This window comes from Vicugna pacos, chromosome 9 (assembly GCF_048564905.1).
Source record: "Vicugna pacos chromosome 9, VicPac4, whole genome shotgun sequence".
Taxonomy (NCBI): Eukaryota; Metazoa; Chordata; class Mammalia; order Artiodactyla; family Camelidae; genus Vicugna; species Vicugna pacos.
Window position 1 is genome coordinate 33,847,479 of NC_132995.1, and position 18,601 is coordinate 33,866,079.

Genomic DNA, 18,601 nt, shown 5'->3' on the forward strand with positions numbered 1-18,601 from the left:
CAGAAAGGTAAAACACTGGTTCAAGGACAAGATAGCAGAAGGAAATGAAAGCAAACTTGTGGCAATAAGGAAAGAAACAAAGCAAAAATCTTACAGAGAAGAGAACTTAACAATCAACACACTTCAATCCACAGAAAATGAAAAACATTCAAATAAAATAACAAAATCCCTGAAATAAAAGTCTGAATTGGAAGACTGAATGGTGTATCATCACACAAGAAAGGATGATGCAGAATAATCAATACTATAGCATACTTGTGAAGTCAATAAATTCTAAATAAAAGAAAATTCAAAGGGATATTGAGGTTAGGAGTAGATGCAGCAGGTAAAGTTAGTTACCTAAAGTGAACTGAAGAGAAAGACAAAAGAAGACAGGCAGCTTTTGGCATTTGATGTTCCTTAAAGAATAATGGGGAGCAATATTTACAAAACTATGGGGAACAAACTTGACCCAAGAATTTAATATCTACTGATAATTGGACTTCAAATAAAAATGAGAAAGATATTCTCAAGCATCAAAGAACTCATGTAACAGCATCCAAGTTTTAAATTATAAACAAATCTGACAATAATCTATAGCCATAAAAAGAATGAAAATAAAAGTTTTTTTCAAGACTATAAAAACTGCAGTAAAAGAAAAAGCTAGGGGGAAGGGTAGAGCTCAAGTGGTAGAGTGCATGCTTAGCATACACAACGTCCTGGATTCAATCCCCAGGACCGCCTCCAAAAATAAATAAATAAGTAAACCCAACCACCACCCCCCAAAACAAACCAAACCAAAAAAACAGAACAAGCTGCAAGGGCCAGTGGGCTGGAGGGGTGGAGGAGGGGGAAAAGGAAGAGGCTGCAAGCACTCAATCCATTTCCACATACAATACATTTTTAATAAGACTATATTCTTTGAATAAAAATCATTTTATAGAGTAGACTTTTTCCATAATTATCAAGCAAAATTAATTATAAAAGTATTTTGTAAATATTGAAAACAATATGAAAACAATGAACCCAACACCATATCCAGTTGGTGGTATAACTGTGCCAAGAACTATTTTAAATGATTTTAAAACATTAATTTGATTCTACAACTCTAGTGAGATACACCTTTAAGAGATCCCCCCACCAACTCCACAAAAAATAGGTAAACTATTTTCCATAATCACAGTGCTGTTACTAGAGTCATGACTGTTAGTCTAGACTCTTGATTGTGTAGCATGAAATAAAGCAAATGATCTTTTTTTTTTTTTTTTACAGAAAATGGGAATTTTTGCACTAGAAGAAAGGAGAGACAGATTTTAGATCATGAATTGAAATAAAAATCCCTTGGTCCTGAAATTAAACTGGAAGTGTCAGTATGAATTCATGATGTACTTTCTCTTAAGCTTTGTCCACTGAAAGGCCTAATGATTGCTAACTGAGCATCAGTAAGCAATACAACTGTTGAAATAACTTTCTAGGCCCAAAATGGAGTGCTCCTGCCCTGGGTGCAACATCAGCAAACCAAAACTTAGATAACTCTAGATATAGTCCCTGTAAATATTCCACTTGACCAGAAACACAGTATATTCAGTCAGTCAATCCCCAAACATGAAGCCAATTCTGAGCCTCCTCATCCCTAACAAGGTTGACTATGTGGCCCTAGTCAATCAGGTATTTTCCATTTGTCTTTCCTTATTCTTTATCCTATAAAAGCTTCTTGCCTTTTGCCCCATTTTGCAGAAGACTGTCCACTTTATGAAATGTTAAAGTTTGTTTGTATCACCTAAACTGTCTTAATCATTTTTTAACACAAGACATGGTAATCTCTAAATACCACTTTCCACTAAAATAAATCCAAGAACTCTTAGAGAAATTATATGAGTCTGGAATATTTGTTTCCATGTTTCTAGAATCACATCAAAGACTACGAGTAAGAATAGGGTCAAACTGACTCAGAAGCCAACAGGAATAAGCTTTCAATGAATTCAAACACTTCAAATATGTTAAAAATACATGAATTCCTAATATTAAAAAATTCATTCCTTGGTCATATTTGGAGGACGCTAAGAAACAAATTACTTTGAAAAATGGCAAATAGAGAATCAAGCGCTTCCTATATAAACTATACTTCAGGCAACCAAACAGTTAGTTGGTAAAGGTAGTTTCCCTTTAGAGTACTATTTCAACTAATAAAAAATGCATAACAACTAGAATGTCACCATTTTGCAATCCCTAACAAATCAATTAATCTACTCAATGAACAAAGGCCGCTAAAAATCACAAAACAGAGACAACCATACATCATGAACCTTCTAATTCAAGTATACACCACCACCTGTAAAACTATCCCAAGGGAGAAAAAATGCCTTAATCTGATTAAGCTCCCAAATTTAATTACCAATTTAAAGGAAATGTAAGAGACAGAGGAACATGTAAAATACCACCCTGGGAATTTAACTAGCAATATTCAGACTATGGGTTACTTACAACAGGACAAAACAATCTGATTTCTTTAACAAAATAACTGCAAGAAAAAGGAGGGGGAAATCATAGATTTTAGAAGACATTTAATAAGGGCCAATGCAGCAGGGGTTTTTTTTTGGATCTTGACTCAAGCCGACTGTTATTTAAAAATTTTTTATATAAGGTAAACTGAGGAAATGTGAATGTTAAAAAACTGCTTTTAAAATATGTGCTAACGGAATTGAGGTTAAGTTATTATTAACATTTAAACAGATAAAATTTCACCTGGAATATACTTTAAACAACTGAGAACGAGTCATATGAAACAAGATTGGTCGTGACTTCAAATGAAGTTAGATGACAGATTCATGGGGGTTATATTATACTACTGTACTCATGTGTGTGCCTGGGATTAACTTTAGTAAACCTTTTATTATAAATTTTACTTGTTTAATAAATTTTAATTTTTTTAATTTTTATTTTATTACATTTTTACAAATAAATTTCACATTTTAATAAACTTTTTAAAAATTGTATTTACAGAGACTATCATTTAAGCAGGATATAAAATGTTTTTATAGCAAAGCTATTTTAAAGTAGAAACAACAAATACTCAAAAGTGTTAAAAAGCTGAGTAGAAAAACCAGAGCTGACTTACCTTTCTACATTTTACTTACATTTTTTCTTTAATAATGACAACAAATATTTTTAAAGAAAAAAACTACAGCAGTTAATCTTAAAACAACACAATAAAATACTAACTCATGGGGCAAACTAAATTCTAACCTTGTCTTTTCATCTATAAAATGGTAATACTAGCTAGCTAGTTGTTCAAGTGTTTAGTAAACCCATTTATCTAATAAATTCAATAAACATTCCTTCTTCCCACTTGTCAGTAGGAGAAATAACAAATATAAAGAAATAACAGGAATATAAAGGCTTAGCCTTTTGGACCCCATCTTGGACAACTTTTGTATCCATTCTAGAACTCCCCAAGGAGTTGGCCAAGATTCTGTTGAGTTTCCACCATAGTCCTCCTTCTGAATAATTCTGTTTCAAACCTGTCTTCCTCCCCCACCACAGGTGTTAAAACCTTATAGATAACTTGCATTCCAAACTGTCTCCTATCTGTTTCCAGAAGACATTCCAGAGAACAGCAACAAAGGCCCAGCTTAGGAGCCTGAGCTTTGAACTGAATGGGCCAGAGATACACAAAAGATTATAAAACAGCAAAGAAACTATTAGTTATAAATTTAAGAAAAGCCACTCTAACAACAAAGTGGAAGATGTTTTAGAGTAGGGGCTGTCAAGGGCAATCAAACTTGGAACTAGAAGACCTTCCAGTCCAGAATCTACTTTTTTCCTACTTCTTCATGTTCCGTGAACAATTATAAAGAGACTCCACATAGGACTGTTGTGGATTCAAATCTTACATCTGCCATTTTCAGCAATTGGCAAAAATATTTAATGTCTTTGAACTTCAGTGTAAAATAGAACAATACTACCCACTTATACCCATCCTGCATGACTGTGGCAAGAATGTGAGAACTGACATAAAATCACATTAAAAAAAATGTCTGGAACATTGTAAATGCCTGAATAGTTGCTATAAAAGATAAGGGAACTGACTGTACACACTAAATGACTGAATTGACAAAATTTCCAGCATTTTTTACTCAATACTGTTAAGATGCTGTTCCATGCTGTTCCACATATATTCTGACTACTTCACGGTATATCCTGTTAATGGACACTTGGTTGTTTTCAGCTTTGGGCTATTGTGATACCTGTTTTTTGATGACTGTGTATAGGCATTTTTGTTTAGTACATATGTAGAACCGCTAGATCATAAGCAGTATGTTCAGCAACTTAAAGAGAAGCTTCTGAGATGCCAGTATCAATTTTCTTGATCTGCATGGTTATAATAGTTATGTACATTTTTTGAAAATTCATGTGCACACTTATGATTTGTGAAATGTCCTGTATATACATCTTACTTCAATAAAAAGTTTACTAGGAGTTACTCAGTTTTTCTTGGTCTCTCCCATGTATAAATGTAATTAAACTTCTGTTTGAAAAACAAAGTTAATAAAAAAAAATGTGTGGTACACAGCAGATGCTTAAACAGTTGCTGTATGAAACTGTTAGCTGACATTCTGATCAACACAGCTTTCAGAATTAGTCTAAGGAATTAATTCAAATAAAGGGAAAGGGAGACTGGGGGGGCTATAGCTCAGTGGCAGATCACGTGCTTGGCATCCACGAGGTCCTCGAGGTCCTCCTTTCAATCCCCAGTGCCTCCATTAAGGAAGAAGAGAAAAGAAAACAAACATAGAAAGGCGGTAAGTCTTCACTGGGGAGGTAGTACTGGATTTGGTTATTAAAAGATGAAAATTCTAGGAACAGCATTTAGGACTGCACTTTAAAGGGCCCTGAAACTCTTTACTGAGGAGCTTGGATTTTGTTCTGTAGTAAGAGGACCACTGAAGGTACTGAACAATGAACTTAAGCACCATAATTCATCAAAGCAGCATCAAATGTAATTAATTCTATAAGCATACACACCAGTTATTTCAATGTGCCAGAGAAACAGTACTACACGAAAAGAAAAAAATCAAATAGAAACTAGGTAATTCTAAGAACTGAGCTTTTCCATTAGAAAGCAGAGCAGAAGAGTTGCCCAAGTTTGAGTTTCTAGAAATCTACCTTACAAATATACTAACACATATATGCATACAAGAAATGACCTTGTAACAACACTGTCAATAGCAAAAAATGAAACCCAAAATATGAAACCAAAAAACTTATACAACCTAAATGACCATCAACAGTGAAGTAAATCATCTGATTCATCCATACAATGGTTTGCTACATACCCTTAAAAGAATGAAACAGTTTTTCGTGTATGGATAAGGAACTATTTCTCAGATAGACTGGTTAACTTAAAAAAAAAAAAATCAAGATGCAGAACAGTTTATATTGTATGCCACCACATGAAAAGGGTATGGGAAATATTTCCCTATTTTCTGTATCCAAATATCTTTGAAAAGGTAGTTAAGAAACAGCTAATATTGGTTGCCTACGGCTAGGAGTAGCTAGAGTAATCAGGTTAATGTATTATTTAATTCTAAAATAAAATTAAATCACAATTCCTACACATACATGCACTCCAAAAAAAGAAAAAGGTTCCCATACGAACTCTCTCAATTCTTAGATTTAGCTCAATTAGGCACCTATTTCATTTGGAAGTTTGTGCTTGTATACTACCTCATATAATAACTATAATTTATACTGCAGAGGCAAGAGAATTAACTTTTTTTCAATGCTTGTGACAGGACCTATGCTAGGTACTCTACTTGATTTCATTTAATCCTAACAAGGATACCAGGCAATTTTATTGTTTTTATCCTTATTTTGCAAATGAGGGAAAATAAAATACACAGAAGTAACCCAAAGTCATAGAGCTACTAACTTATAATAATTAGACAATATACACAATACTCCATAATTTATAAATAGGAAAGGGGTATAATCATTAAAACTAAGGCACAGAATACTATTTTACTTTTGTAAAGATTGAGCGAAATGCTCTAAAGTTAAATCTGTATTTGAGAACAGTAATTTTAAAAGATTGGGGGGCAAAGGACTTGGGTTGCCCTTTCTCCAAAGATATACAAATAAGCACATGAAAAGATGCTCAACACCATCAGGTATAAATCAAAACTACAATGAGATACCAGTTCACACCCACTAGAATGTCTAAAAGCAAAAAGACATGCAATAATGAGTATTAATAAGGATGAGGATGAACTGGAACCTTCATACACTGCTCCTAGAAATGAAAAGTGCTCTGGGAAAGTCTGGCAGTTCTTCAGAAAGCCAGAGTTACCATATGACCCAGCAATTCCGTTCTTTGGTATACATCACCAAAACTGAAAATAGACATTCACCCAAAACTTGTAAACAAACGTTGATACCCACAATATTCACAATAGCCAAAAAGTGAAACCAAACCTAAATATCTAACTGATGGGTAAACAAAATGTAGCATATCCATAAAGGAATGAAGTACTAATGTATGTTCCAATTGGAATGAACCTTGAAAAACAAAGCCTCATATGGTACAATTCCATTTATATGAAAATGAAACTCATGAAATCTGTATGAAATGTCCAGAAAGGCAAATCCACAGAAGCACAAAGTGGGTTAGTCGTTGGCAGAGGCTGCAGGGAAGGAGAAATGGAGAGCAGATGCTAATAGATTCAGGTGTTTCTTTTTGGGGTGATGAAAACATTCTGGAGTTAGATGGTGATAGCTCAATAACTTAGTGAATCTACTAGAACCTAATAAATTTTACATTTTAAAAGGGTCAATTTTATAGTTTGTGAAGTGTATCTCAATTTTTTAAAGTAGAAAAGGAAAAAAACAGGGACAAGACTGAAACAAATCAGATCAGATTTCAAAAGTTTTATAGAAAAATTAAAATCTGTGAATCCTAAAATTTAAAAAAAAGGACTGGGATAAGATCTCTTTTATATATTAAGCTGAAATCATATGAAATAAGGGGCAAAAGTTACTTTTTATGCAACACACCCACATAAACTTCCAACTTTCCATTGTATACTCATTCCTTTAATGGCACTTTTCTGATTAGACGACTTACATGCTGTATTTCCTGCTGGCTGGCTCGGTAGTTTTTCTTGGTTAAATTGTCCACCAGGTAGCTGATTTGAGACAAGGCCAGCGAGAGCGAGTCAAGATTCATTGCTGGTTGGGGCGGAAGCAGGCGGCCGAGCCCGGCGCAAAATCACCATTATTCCCCTTTAGTCACCTCAGAGGCAGGTTAATGCTTTCTTTGTAATTAGCCTATATCTGGTGTCTGTACAGTGTCTTCAGTTTTTCTTTACCAGGGGTCTTACTCTTTTCTGAAACATGGCACCTGTTAAAAAAAAATCCACATTTTTTTTAATTAGTTAATTTTTTATTAGGGTTAAAAATTCCATCTCTCCATCTTAATTCCTGAAATACCACTAAGGATTTTTTTTTAAATTAAGATGTCTCAACCACTACTGATAAAAGATGTCAAATTTTAAAATTAGGTAGGGCCAGTAATAAAAGGAAACTATCACCCCCAACTTCTGCTGCAAAAAACAGATTGAATTTAGCAAGACAATCTATACTATTTGAGACTTCTAATTTATCGTTTCAATGACAATTTATCCTATATCCTTTAGAAACCACAGGAACTTAAAATTAGGGTTTGTGGAAATACTCATCTGACATTTTTAGTCCCTCTTCCCACACTATATATAACTTACTTACAAGATCCCATTTATTCACTTTACTACTTATGTACTGCTTCAGATTCAGATAGTAGTTTGGTCTTAAAGTTGTATATTAGGATGTATGTTTTAGGTATCTGAATGGCTGACTTAAAAGCAAGTAAGGGCCCTAAAACCCCAATTCCTTCCTGTACTGTTGAAACTTTTCACTAGGAGAATTTAGAAAAGGAAGCTCAAAGCAGCAATATAGCTAAAATGACAGGATGCTTATCAGTTTATCCAACCACCTGCTGAGTCAGAGGAACTATTCTGTATCACCAACACAAAAAACACACCAAAAAAAAAAAAAAGTTTTTTTAAGACTTTACCAAGTACCACTGCTGAAACACATCTTTATGCAAGGAGCTGGCTTCTCCACAGCTTTATGTTCTGAAATCTGCTTATAATTTCATTACAATCAGAATTTGCCATGTAAGGTACAGAAAATTCATGAAGATTAAAAGCTCCTTGGTAAGGGCATTTAAACCTTTATCTTTAATAAACAAAGTAGACTACACTGTTTGGTTTTGTTCCTGCAAAGCAAAGGTTCCCATTCTCCACATCCTTCTCAAAAAAAGAGTAGGAGAATGTTGGGCATATGGCAAGATATGTATTTTTTTTAATTCTAAAGTAATAAAGTTAAAGGTCAGTTGTGCCTGTATCTATCCATTATATGTAACTCAACTTGCCTGCTATAAATTCTTAGATCAAGTTGTTCCCTTCATATTATGACAGCATTATTTTCTGTATTAGACTAGCAAAAATTCAAGCTTCAAAACACACTGTAATGAGGTTACAGGGAAAAAAAGAGGACTTACCAGATTGTTAACATTACCTGGCACAACCTTTTCTGAAACTCAAAATGGCAGTATTGTAAAAAGTGTATACTGCACTACCCTTGAACCTGTAATTCTACTATTAAGACTGTATCACGCCACATATATTGCCTCAAGAACTCAAAGGAAACAAAGATTTTCACTGAAGTATTGTTTACCATAGCAAAAAGAAAAAGTGAAGCGAAAAAGAGTAACTGCGTAAATTACAGTATATCCAAAGAAGGTAGCTGTTAAAAAGAATAAAGCAAAACTGTGCAGGAAGGATACCCATAATATATATATACACATATATATTATATATATATGTATATATACATATATTATATATATATGTATATATATAGAGAAAATTTTTTGTTGAATAAATAAGAACTTAATAATATATACCCCTGAGTAAGGATGTGAAGTGTGGAAGCTTTCCCTTTCACCCTCTTTAGCTTTTAAAGTTGTTTTCCCACAAGTATACATTTTCATCCTTATTTTTTAAACAAAAGTTTACAAAGAAAAGGGGGGAAAAACCCACCAGAATGGTAGGTAGGTTTAGGATAAGTAGATTATTTGAGATTTTGGTAAAATATTAGCCAAAGAAACAAGAGGAAAAACGAATGTATACACATGTGTATCACTGATCATTTTAGAGATCTCTACATCAAATCTAAACCAGGCGGCATATATACCAGTCATTTCCAGGAAAAAGGAAGAAAAAAAAGCCAAGAAACCACTCAACACTCTCCCAAGTTCAAAACAAGAACTCAGATCCAGAAAGTCCTTGACTAAGGTGCCTTCAGAGAACATTATCATCAAAATTGTGTGGCTAAAAGGGTTAAACAGAACTCCTTTATTTAAAATCTAAAATGCTCATTTTTAGTGCCAAATCTACAATATTTTTAATTTTCACAAGTTGTTTCAGCTAAAACTATATTATTCAGAAGTATGTTATTCACACAAACAGTAGTTATTTTATACTATATTACACACATCTATTAATTATTTGTAATTATATACAAAAAGGCAACCGATTTCATTGTAGGTGAGAGTTTGCAAGATGTATAAAGTTCCTCCTTGCTCAGAATTTATATTTAAAATGCTGACAATGAGGGACAACAGAATCACTTTACCATGAAATAGATGCTATGATAGCCTATTTTAATTATTTTACCATGGTACAGCACATATCTAGCAAAACAAGTGTTGAATGACTTTCCAATAAAATGAATTCCTTATATTTTGGCACTTCAAGTACATCATCTCTTCTATTATGAGCCCCATGACAAGGGTTACAACTTTTTCACATGAACATCTAAAGACTGCTAAAAATAAAAATACTAGTGTAACACAAATTTCAACAAGCCAATCTTCATTACATGAGCAAATTAAAGCATTAAACTAATGAACCTTACGAGATCTATTAGCAGGGTGACAACATAATTAACCAAACGAGGATGCTTCTGAAAATAATGGGGGTGCCATTAACAATTTACACCAAGACAACAGATGTAAACCAGAACACATGATCACGATAACCATCCAGAAGCCTTGGACAAACTGACTGCTTCCTCCAAGATAAACACTTTCATTACTTTGTTTGTTTCTAAAATGCCATTTAACTGGTCTCTCCTTAGTCTCCTTTAATGGCTCTTCCTCTTCTGACCTCACAGTACTGGACTTCTCTACATTCACTTACCTGATCTACTTCAGTTTTATGGCTTTAAAAACCATCTCTACCAATAACTCTTAGAAATTCTAGCTCCAGCCTTAACCTCTCATGATGTCCCAGAATTTAATTTCCTAATGAAATCTCAAACACATGCTTAAAAATGAGTTCCTTACCTTCACTCCCCTTCATGATGTTCCATCAATACACATTTTCCCCATCTCAGCTGATACCAACTCCATCCTTAGGGTTACTCAGGCCAAATTCTTTGGAGACTTCCCACTCCCCAAAATCAACCTGTCAAAAATTATTCTGGCTCTATCTATAAAATACATATAGAATCCAATCATTGCTCACCACAGTTATGATAATCAAGAACCATCATCTCACTTGGATTACTATGTAAACCACCTAATTAGTCTCCCTGCTTCTGCCCTTGCTCCCTATAGTCTATTCCCAACACAACAGCCAAAGAAAAATACTTCTTAAATATGAAAACTCAGTCATCCTGTACTTAAAACCCTCCACTGACTCAGAACAGAAGCCTGAGCCCTTATAATGGCCTATGAACAAACACTGCTTAACAGAACCTAGCCACTGGTACTCTTTTGGTTTCCTCTTTCTTTCTCCCCATTGCTCAGTTCCCATTAGCTACAATGATCTTCTTGCTGCTTCTCCAGCACATTCCCACTTTAGATCCCTCTGCCTGGAATCCTCTTCCTCCAGACATGTTCATCTCAATTCTACAAGTCTACACAAATGTCACTTTCTCAGTGAGGATTACCCTGACCTCAAAATTGTAACTCCCAAATCCCCCTTTTCTCTGTATCACCAAACATGAATAACATACTTATATTTGTCTGTCTCCTCATATGTAAGTTTCATGAGGGCAGTGATATAAATGTCTATTGTACACTAACTTATTACAAGCATTACAGGGCCCATAGTAGGAACTCACCATATATCTGAAGAGCTGCAAACTATAGCTTAAGATTTTGTAACCTATATTTTGACTCTACCAAAAAGGCATGAAAATCCACTGAAATTTTCCTAGTCAGATATAAACATTATATGAGAGTAAATAGCAGATGATTTTTAATTTAGCTGCCTCAGTAGCATATGCTGTCAAGTTGTTAAGATTCTTCTAATTAACCTTGCTAGCCTCATAATGTGTATATAATTTGGGTCACAATGTCTTTATTTATAGCTCATGTGTATTTAAATATGTAAGTGCAAAGCTAAAAAGTAACTATTCAACACCTATTCACTAAAATGTTTAGATGTTAAATCCTTTCAGGATCACTGAATTTGAGATTCCAAGATATTCTTTAACCGTAAGATACCTGTGGCCCAGGAGCATTCTATTTGTATATGCAATGCCTAGCACTGGTCTCCATATATACCAGGGACTCAAATTTTAAAATAACTATTAACTTCATATCAAGGGCAAAGTCAGTTCAAAACCAGCTACCACTTCAATAGGCCCCCTTATCTTCATTATTAGAAACACACATAGAAATTCATCCTCCAAAATCTCAGAGCATTTAACATGCCACTGGCATTTCAACGGTGGAAATAGTAATAGCAGCAGTCTTGCAACAAAAATGCTCAATCCTTCCCAGCAGTTATTCTACTACCTTTTCCCCTCAGTATTTCTCAATTTAACAACAGTGTACAGTGTAAATCAAAGGTCACTGACATTTGACAGCAATATAAGACAACTGTTAACAGTGACAACAAAAAATTTACCAAAAATATGGCTATATAAAAAAAATGGCTATGTAAAAAGTAAAATACAACTCTGGAAGACAAAGATTGTATAACTGTGTTGGCAGTATTTTTCCTAATATTACAGTACTAGAAACAATCTATATATCCATCAGTGCAAGGATTTATGTACATACATGCAATAGAATCCCACCCAACATGTGAAACAAACATTTAAAATGTAGTTTTGCCATGAACAGCCACTACAAACTGTGGAATGAAAAAAAGCTTATAAAATAATATGTAGAAACCCAACACATAAGTTGAAATAAAATTATTTCATACTTTAACTGGAGAACACTACATAATATTATAAATTGTTTTTGTACATCTAACCTAAGGAATACCAAGCAGCTGTGGTTTATGGTTAATCCACCAAGTGTTAATACCCATGACTCTGAGTGAAAAGCTGCATTACTCTGAATAGCATGATCTCATCCCATAAACACACCTATGTTTACATGTGCAGAAAAAACAGGTCTCAATTAACAGACGTTACAGATAGGCTTTCACTTAAAATTCCATTTTTAAAAAGTCTCAGGAATCTATACACTTCACACATATAAGATATGAACAATATTATTCATTGCAGCAATATTTATCATAGTTAAATAAGGAAAGGCCTAGAGTAGATGACTAATGAATAAACATTTCATACAATGTATATTCTCTTCATTTAAGCTGTAATTTATATATATGCTATTTTGGTTTGTATCTATGCACACATACATATAGTTACTTTTTTTTGCAAAAAATACACAGCAAAGATCAGCCATAAACTAAGAAAAAACTACCTATACTGGAGTAGGTGAAAAGTGGGTAGAAGGCGCAGAAATCAGAACAAAAATTCACCGATTGTATCTTTTATGGTTTTGACTTCTGAACCATGTTTACATGTTTGAAATTTAATTAAACAAGAAAAAACTATTATCAAACACACATACACAAAATAAACCTGAGTGGCAAGTTGATAACATAGAACACAGTGTAAACTAGTACTTAGGTAACTTCTGAACACAGTATCCTGAATATCCTTGTTGTACAGCGGGATATATTTTAAGAACAGATAATTCAAAGAAATTTGACTCAGTAGGCTTACTGTTAGCAGTAATATTTTATTGTAGTTTTTAACCAACTTTTATATATTACTAGATAACAGTAAATATGTTAATAGGAATCCAGATTCAGTGCAGAGGAATATAGTAAACATAAAACTTTTAAAAACCTGAACTATGTCTTATTTGAAATGGAAATATCAACAGGAACTCGTTAAAAAAATGTCCTCAGTGAGTCTCATAAAACGCCCTAGATTATACAGTGAAAACTGCCAAGACTTTGTTGAAAGAAAACAACAGAAAGATGACAGGAACAAATGGAAGGACATCTTGTGTTCAAGGACTGAAAAGAGTTATTACTGTTAAAATGTCCACATTACCCAAAGCCATCTATAGATTCAACACAATCTCTATCAAAATTCCAATGACATTTTTCACAGAAATTTATTTTAAGAAATCCTAAAATTTGTATGGAACCACAAAAAGATCCTGAATAGCCAAAGCAATCATGATAAAGAACAAAACCAGGACTACAACTACAACTCAGTAACAACAACAAAAAAAATCTGATTTTAAAATGGGCAGAGAAACTAAGCATTTTCCCAAAGATATCCAAATAGCTAACAGGTACATGAAAAAGTGCTCAACATCACTAATCCTTGAGGAAATGAAAATCAAAACTAGGATATCACCTCACACCTGTAAGAATGGCTATCAACAGGAAAACAAGAGGTAAGTAAGTGATGGCAAGGATGTGTGGAATAAAGGTAATCCCTGTGCACTGCTGGTAAGATTATAAAATGGTTTAGCTATTATGGAGAACAATGTGGAGGTTCCTCAAAAAATTTAAAATTACATACATACAATCCAACAATCCCATTTCTGTATATACAACCAAAGGTAATGAAAACAGGTTATCAAAGAGATATATGCACTCCCCATGTTTATTGCAGTATTATTCACAATAGCCAACATATGGCAACAACCTAAATGCCCATCAATGGATAAATGTATAAAGATGTAGTATATACAGTGAATCCTTGAATGACACAGGTCTGAACTGCATGGGTCCACTTATACATGGATTTTTTTTCTACTAAATATGTACTACAGCACTACACGATTCATGGTTGGATATGGAAATGCACATACCGACACCAACTGTAAAGTTATATTCGGGGACTGATGTCCGTAATCCTCACATTGTTCAAAAGTCAACTGTATATAAATGGAATTCTATTCAGCCATAAGGAGAAAAAAAATCCTGTCATTTGCCACAACATGGTTGGTCCCTGAGGACATTATACTAAGTGAGATAAGTTAGACTATGACTTTCCTTCCACGTGAAATCTTAAAAACAAACAAAAGAACTAACAACAAAACTTACAAAGAACTGATAACTGATTGATGGCTGCCAGAGGTATGTGTATTAAATATATGAAGGTAGTCAAAAGATACAAACTTAACAGTTATAAAGTAAGTAAGTCCTGGAGATGTAATGTACAACACAGTGAATACAATTAGAATAAGTGTCAAAAGAAAAAAAAGGAAAAAACAATTTTTTGTAACTATGTGTGGTGATAAATGTTAACTAGATTTATCATGATCATTTTGAAATACATACAAATTTCAAATCACTATGTTGTACACCTGAAACTAGTATGTTGATCATATTTTAATAAAAAATGTTCAAAAATTGAACTTCAGAAACAGAATGGAATAGTGGTTACCAGGGCGTAGGAGACTGGGTGTTTAAGGGTACATACTTGGAATTAGTAGGTAAGTCAGTCCTGGAGATCTAATACACAGAGGAGTGATTATAAACAAAACTGTATTATAAACATCAAACATCCTAAAGTCTTAACTGTTCCCACCACTAGAAGAAATGATAATTATGTGATGTTGATAGGCTGTTAGCTAACACTACAATGGCAATCGTATCACAATATAAATATATCAAATCAATGTGCTATACACCTTAAACTTACAGTGTTATGTGTCAATTCTATTCTCAACTGAAAAAAAGGAAAGAAATGCCCCAGAAACAATTATACTCCAGGACAGAAATAGACTCATGGACAGAGAATACAGACTTGTGGTTACCAGGGGGGCAGAGGGTGGGAAGGGATAGACTGGGATTTCAAAATTGTAGAATAGATAAGCAAGATTACACTGTATAGCACAGGGAAATATACACAAAATGTTATGATAAATCACAGAGAAAAAAATGTGACAATGAGTGTGTATATGTCCATGAATGACTGAAAAATTGTGCTGAACACTGGAATTTGACACAACATTGTAAAATGATTATAAATCAATAAAAAATGTTAAAAAAAAAAAAGAAACCCAAGGCTTTTGCACTGAAAACTAGAAAACGCTGTTTAAAAAAATATTAAAGAAGATCTAAATTAAAAAAAAAAATTATACTCCAAAAGCAGTTAAGTCCATCTAACTCCTGGATCTTGGTTTCTAAATACTAAAAACAGCCAAAGTTCCTTGGAGAAATAACTAATTCCAGGAGTGTGGAACAAGGAAGACGCAAGGTGAGTTTGGGTCATTCTATGATAAAAAAAAAAAAGGAAACACTCAAAAATTTCAGGGGGATAACGTCAGAAAGACAGAAGAGCCAATCAAAAGGATTCTTGCTGATTTTGACCAATGTTTCTATAATTTTCCACAACTATAGCAACATTTAGATAGAAATGGTTGAGGGAGCAAAATAAATAATCTGGTGATTTTACTACTGCCAATCTGCATACTCCAAATTCTTAATTTATCTCAAACATATCATTTTTGAATGCATATTGGTGATCAAATATACTTTTTGCAGCCACAAATTTCTAAGTTCTTCGTATATGTCCAGACGGGGGAAAAAAAATCCTGACAGTTAAACATCCTGACATAAATAGAAGATTAAATTAAAATGCTATCTAACCTGAAATTTCAATAAGCCACTATGGGTAGAAGTTCATTCCAATAGATTATAGGGTAAAAAAAATTGACTATGACTATAATACAGCGAATAAGAATCCCTGAATGCATGATTACACTTAAAGGACAAGATGCACCTTTACAGAAGGTGCTGGCTAATGCACTTACAAAGTATAAAAGAATAAAATTACCATTTTGTAACACCCCTGACCCATATAAAAATTCATTTAGGCAAGAATCACCAATGCCTAAAAAAACCGCCGGTGAAAGGCTGTTGGGACATTTGTAAAGTATTAGCCAACAGATTACCTACAAATTGCGAAGAGAAAAAAATGTCCGTTTACAATAAAGATCTGGCTGTCACTACCTTACCCAAATAATTGAGTTACTAATGATGAGAAAATTCAACAAATGTGCCTACTGATGTGTTGCAATATGAAGTGTCACTGTGGAGTACTCTTGCCAAAGATGGCTAACTTAAACCTAACCTCACCTCTACACCTATTAATTCACAGCAAATATAGGGTTTAAAGGACCAAGTTTAACTACACATGAGAACCTAACCAGACAAATTCAAATGCTGGATTATTCTACCAGACCACTGGCCTGTGCTCATCAGAAAGCCTGCAGGAAGAGAGAGAAAAAGAAAGTGGGGTCTGTTTTAGATTACAAAATGAAAAAGTGTAATGTGAACCTTAATCAGACCTTGATTTTAAAAAGCTATAAAAGATATTCTTGAGGCATATGGGGAAGTTTTAAAGTTGACTGGATATTAAAAAAGTATTTAATATTCTTAGAAGTACTATGGCTAAGCCAGGAAGTCTTATTTTGTAGGAGATACATACTGAAGATCTGGGATCGAACGGTTCAGTAAAAATATATAAATATAAAGAAAATATACAGAGCAACATTAATTGTTGATTCTAGGAAGAAATTATGGAGTTGTTCACTGTACCACTATTCATTTTCTGTATATATGAAATTTTTCTTAACAAAACTGGGGATGGGGCACGTGTCTATCACCTTTACAATTTAAAGCAGGGATTATAAGCATGTGATGTGATTTCCAAAAATTAACTTTGTATTCAAGTGCATTTTTAATTTTTACCAGTATATGGTAAACTCTACAAAATGAAAGTTTAAGGCAATGTTTTAAATAATCCAAAATTTAAAGCCTTAAGACCAGTAACTTCATGTAACACAGGCTAAATGACTTTGAATAAATTACTGACTCTCTGTGCTTCCCCCTCCCTGTTCCCATCTGTAAAATTAGGCCTCAGCTATATCACAGCTTTCCCAAAAGAGTGTATCTTTAAAGAGTAAGAGATAGAGCAGAGATAAGGATCTCCTAAGCCCTCAAGGTAACAGTAGGTTATCCATCCATTTATAAGCACATTGGACAATGCTCTATCACCTCAACAACAGCTTGACAGCTAGCTGAAAAGTAAGCAGCTGCCCATCTTCAGTGGAGCTGCTGGAGAAGTTTATATACCACCTGCCAAGAAACATAACCAGGCAGACCAGTTGTGACTGGTCCAAAGTGATGATATGGTAAAGCTGAATGGCCACATCTTGACAGGAACAACTAAAACCCTTAAATCTCTTCTTTCTTCAAATGGCATCCAAGACAGCTACTATGCACACAAATTCTCAAAGCTTCATCTTTACTTTTACATCATTATTTTTAATGTTGGGCTCAAAATACATTCACATTTTCTTAAAAGTCAGTAATACATTTTGTCAGTAAAAAAGGATGAGCCTTTCCCTTTAAGCATTTCAATTTAAAATTCTGAATGGCTCTAAAAACTGTTTTATATGTATTAACATATTTATTTATGCAAATGAAATCTCTGATGACTGTCAATAATTTGGAGTATTAAAATGTATGTAGCCTTTTTGAGCATAAAGCCGACATAAACCTTATTACAGAAACAAGTTCAAGTTCATTAAATATTGAAAATATTTCTAATTGAAAATTTTTATTATAATCATTTATCAGGATTATACAAAATGCCAAATGATCCTCTTCCAGTTTGCTCCAGTGTACCATAAACAATCATCTGCTAGAGGTGGCCCGCCTACTAATTCAAACACCTGAGCCTAACTATATACCATGTATATAGTTTGGATTCTATAGAAAACACAAAAGTAAACACTGATCTCAAGAGCCTTAACAGAATACAGAATTTACTATAATGCTATGCAACTAAGGCAACTGTATATAACTGGGAGAAGAGAGAATTAAAATGCTGATTTCTAAGCACTACATCAGAACAATCAAAAAAATCTTTGGGGAAAGAGAACAAGATATTGCATTTTAAACTTTGCAGGTGCTTTTTATGCATTTTGAAAACCGTCTAATTTACAAGTAACTCTAGGAGAGCCTTTTTTCTCATTCATTTTCTCCAGTTACAGAAATGTTCTACGACTGCACTGCTCAGTGTGGCAGCTACTAATGACATGTGGCTACCTGAAATGTGGCTAGGGTGACTAAAGAACTGAATTTTTTAGATTTTACTTAATTTCAACTAATTTTAATATAAATTTAAATAGCCACGTGTGTAGTGCTAACATACTGGACAAAGTTGTAAAGTC

The 18,601-nt window shown here is 33.7% G+C and overlaps 1 protein-coding gene across 9 annotated transcripts in view; it reads right to left on the bottom strand.

Moving 5' to 3' along the window:
- The window catches only part of CNOT1 (CCR4-NOT transcription complex subunit 1), a 93,704-nt gene that overhangs the window by 59,099 nt on the left and 16,004 nt on the right, over nucleotides 1–18,601 (bottom strand). For all 9 annotated transcript variants that reach the window (XM_072967479.1, XM_015248080.3, XM_015248078.3 and 6 more), the window contains one exon: nucleotides 7,103–7,378. In XM_072967479.1, the coding sequence (XP_072823580.1) occupies nucleotides 7,103–7,204 (102 nt within the window). In that variant the 5' untranslated portion in view covers nucleotides 7,205–7,378. The remainder of the gene's footprint in view (nucleotides 1–7,102; nucleotides 7,379–18,601) is intronic.